This window comes from Mercurialis annua, linkage group LG6 (genome assembly GCF_937616625.2).
Source record: "Mercurialis annua linkage group LG6, ddMerAnnu1.2, whole genome shotgun sequence".
NCBI classification, from domain to species: domain Eukaryota; kingdom Viridiplantae; phylum Streptophyta; class Magnoliopsida; order Malpighiales; family Euphorbiaceae; genus Mercurialis; species Mercurialis annua.
The window spans coordinates 40,815,633-40,819,390 of NC_065575.1; the positions used below are offsets into that span (position 1 = coordinate 40,815,633).

Here is a 3,758-nt window from a genome sequence, read left to right on the forward strand (position 1 = left end):
CCATGCATTTGACATTCCATTTACGTATAAAGAAAATATATAGCTAGTCTTTATCAGAAAGCACTCCTAAAATTCTTGCTGCTGGAAAGATTAAATTGTTTATTATATTTTGATATCAATAATACAGTGTCAGTTATTCTCGTTCATCATGCATTTAGATATAATCATACTTATTAATCTACTTTAAAATCTGTTATTGATGCCATTAACCGAAAGTTAATGAAAGATTTAAAGTATTAACAGCAAATCTATAGCTATAAATGGTAATACAACTTGTTGATAGCACAAAGAGTCACCGTCAAACAAATCATAAGTGGCAATTTTCTTATCCAAACAAATATCTACACAACTTTTTCAATTTTTATATGAAAAAAATATTAATCCTTATAATTTTATCATCCTTAAACAATGCAATCCTCCACTTATAAATAAGCCCCGATGAATCTCAAAGTCTACTCAGCACCAACACAACAACCTTCCTTATTACTTGCATATCAAGTTTTCTTTTCATTTTCCCTCTGCACAAATCCTTAGAAGCTATTAAATTTGTTTCTAATTTCTTCTTCCTTACAGAAAAACAACTGTTTCATTAATTTGATCGAATTTACGAAATGGAGAGAGTGAGAGACTTAGCATCAACAAGGGCAGCTGTGATCTTTACAAAGAGTTCATGCTGCATGTGCCACAGCATCAAGTCACTATTTTACGAACTCGGTGCGAGTCCTGCGATTCATGAGCTCGATCGAGACGCAAATGGGAGAGAAATGGAGTGGGCTTTAAGAGCATTAGGATGTAATCCGATAGTTCCAGCTGTGTTCATAGGTGGAAAATATGTTGGCTCAGCTAAAGATGTGTTATCTCTGCATTTGGATGGTTCTTTGAAGCAACTACTGATAGAAGCTAGGGCAATTTGGTTTTAGCACAGAAACCATAAATAATTATTATACATTACACTATATGTATGTACTTACTATATATGTTTCTGTTCTGTTTCTGTTTCTGTTGTTGTAGTTATTTGAATATGTACGTTTTCTAGCTCTGATACTGCGTTGAGAACAATGTTGTATCGATAGCTTTGCTTTTGTTAAGGTTAATTTCTTGACTTCATCAATTGTAAGTACAAAAAAGAAATAACTTTGCCCTATCATATCGAGTTTCTCTATATTTTCTGTTTGATATCTAAAAGATATCTAATTAATGATAAGTAATTGTTTGTAAATCTTTTAGTTAATCTTGTTATTGAAGTCTGTTTGATGTAGGGATTAGGCAGAACCCTGCAGAATTGCAGCTTATCAAGAACATAAAGCTGAAATGGTTAGTTGGTTACTAGTTTACTTGTGTGCCAAGTAATCCGAAATATTCCAACAGAAGTTTATCCACAATATTTGATAAAGTGAATGATACCTTATATCCTAAATACTGAAAATTTCAACAGTTAGCTGATAAAGCTTGGTGCCTTTTCTTTTTATTTTTTGCATTTTTCAAATAATTAATCAGTATTTAAATCATTAACTATTTTATTGAACAACACAAATTCTTATGGTTGGTTTTGTATATCTTTCGGCTCAGTTTGGTTTTACAAACCCTAAACCTTTTTAAGCTATTTTTGTGCTAATAAAGTTAAGCCTCCTGCTCATTTCCTCATTTAGAGGAATTAAGGATAAAAAATAAAGGCGATTCTTGAGCTTTATGTGTGTCTTCCACGTATTCTTCCATATCCAAAATTCCAAAAACTTTTCTGATCACATGATGATAGCTTTTTTGTTATTCATATAAGCTAAGAACATGATGCTCATGCATGTGTCACATATATGATATGCCAACATCAACATACCAACAAACCATGTTCACAAGCACAATAATATTCTATCTAGCTTGCTAGGTTACACCAAGTAAAAACTCCGAAATACGAAAATGAAAAACCGCGAAATAATATATTATAAAAATTTATAGGTCATGCAAATTAATTTATAGAAACCCAAGAAAAGGATACATACCGGACCCCTGGTTCAGTTAGGCAATGATCCTGAAACTGTGCGGCCTGGAGTTGCACCTGTTCAAGAAAAGCACAGACTAACTGGGGTCGAGTTGAGTCCACATTTCGATTTAGCACGTGTGCATATATACACATGTGCAAGGGAATTAATTAGCAGTGTGGTTCGATATGTAAAGCTATATAAGAATAAACCTGCCTCAATTTGCTTGTAGCAGAGAATAATCCGAGCAAGTTGGTGGGCGCAACACACTGAGAATATCGAAGCTATAGCCACCGAAAGCCATCTCATCGTTCTCAATTCATCTTTGATCACAAAGATTCAAAGAAATGTGAGTGATTTTGGGAATCTAGTAAAATTTAATTGACCTGCATGTACCCTTTTTCACAAAATATTTTATTTTTCTTGCTTTTAATTTTTTGTTCTATGCCTTTCGTAAAAAAAAATCTGCAGAGATCGAAACCAACGGTCAAGAAGATGTACACGTTAGCGATTATGACTGTTTGCACTAGGACCATGCACCCACCATTCTTGGAATGAAAAAGAAAGAATAGTAGTTATATATAGGGTTAATTCCTAAATAAATCACGAACTTTATACGAAGTTTCATTTTAATCATGACCTTTAAAAGTTGCCATTTAAAGGCACGAACTTTCATTTTGTTTCAAATCTATCATTTCAGTGTATTTGTGTTGACTAAATTCTTCAATAAACTATTAATGAAAGACCCAAATTATAAATCGACATTAAATCTTATTATCTTTTAGTTATAGTATATAGGATTAAGAATTTTTGGTTCGATAAAATACACCGGATTTTACTTTGGCAATAGATTTAAAACAAAATGAAAATTCGTGCCTTTAAATGACAACTTTTAAAGTTCATGATTAAAATGAAACTTCGTGTAAAGTTCGTGATTTTTTTAGAAATTAATCCTTATATATATAAAGGCTTTCATATATATAACTACTATTCTTTAAAATAATGTAAGAGTTTAAAGTAAAAAATGGTATAGAATTAAAAAATTATATTATTTTTACTTTCTAAAAATCGTGTTATGTAAAATAAGAATTCCAATTGATGAAATATTTGCATAAAAAGGGTCCAACACAACCATGTCAACAAAAACACACTCTCCTCACTCAATTTTTATAATTAGAATATAATTAAAAAGAATCTTCAAATCATAAATAAATACACTTAATTTTTGTAATTATTTTTTTTATATATATAACACATACCAATAATACAATAATCTTATATTTATTTAAATATATAAGGGTACTTAATTTCATAAAAATTCACCAACTTTACACGTTTTCTCATTTTAATTACATAGTTTAAATTTTCTCATTTTCATGCACGAACTACCACTTTTTTTCAAATTCATACACGGTGCTGAGTTTTCATTGCTCTATTGGTGTAATTCGCTGAGGTGGAGGCCATTTTACACTAATGAATGGGTGCCACCTCAGCATCATGCGTGAATTTGAGAAAAAGTGATAGTTCGTGCATGAAAATGAGAAATTTTAAACTATGTGATTAAAATGAGAAAACATTTAAAGTTCGTGATTTTTTTTGACACTAACCCATTATATATAATTGTAAGCAACTTGGAAAACATGAGTCTCTATCTTTAAAAGCAAGTTTCATCAACTTGGAGCATATTAAGTAATTATAAAAGTTGCTCCACTTTTGAATGTTCTTTGTTCAAACAAATTAATTGGAGACTCTGTGTCCCTATAAATAGACAACCAAGTCTAT

The 3,758-nt window shown here is 30.9% G+C and overlaps 1 protein-coding gene across 1 annotated transcript; it reads left to right on the forward strand.

The window, feature by feature from the left end:
- Positions 1 to 436: 436 nt before the first annotated feature.
- On the forward strand, positions 437 to 1,147 carry LOC126686268 (glutaredoxin-C11). The gene has a single exon (XM_050380309.2). The coding sequence runs from the start codon at positions 612 to 614 to the stop codon at positions 918 to 920; it is 309 nt and encodes a 102-aa protein (XP_050236266.1). The 5' UTR covers positions 437 to 611; the 3' UTR covers positions 921 to 1,147.
- Positions 1,148 to 3,758: the final 2,611 nt, after the last annotated feature.

Excerpts from the sequence above, each read along its gene's own strand:
- LOC126686268 (XM_050380309.2), top strand. The coding sequence starts at position 612 with ATGGAGAGAGTGAGAGACTTAGCATCAACAAGGGCAGCTGTGATCTTT.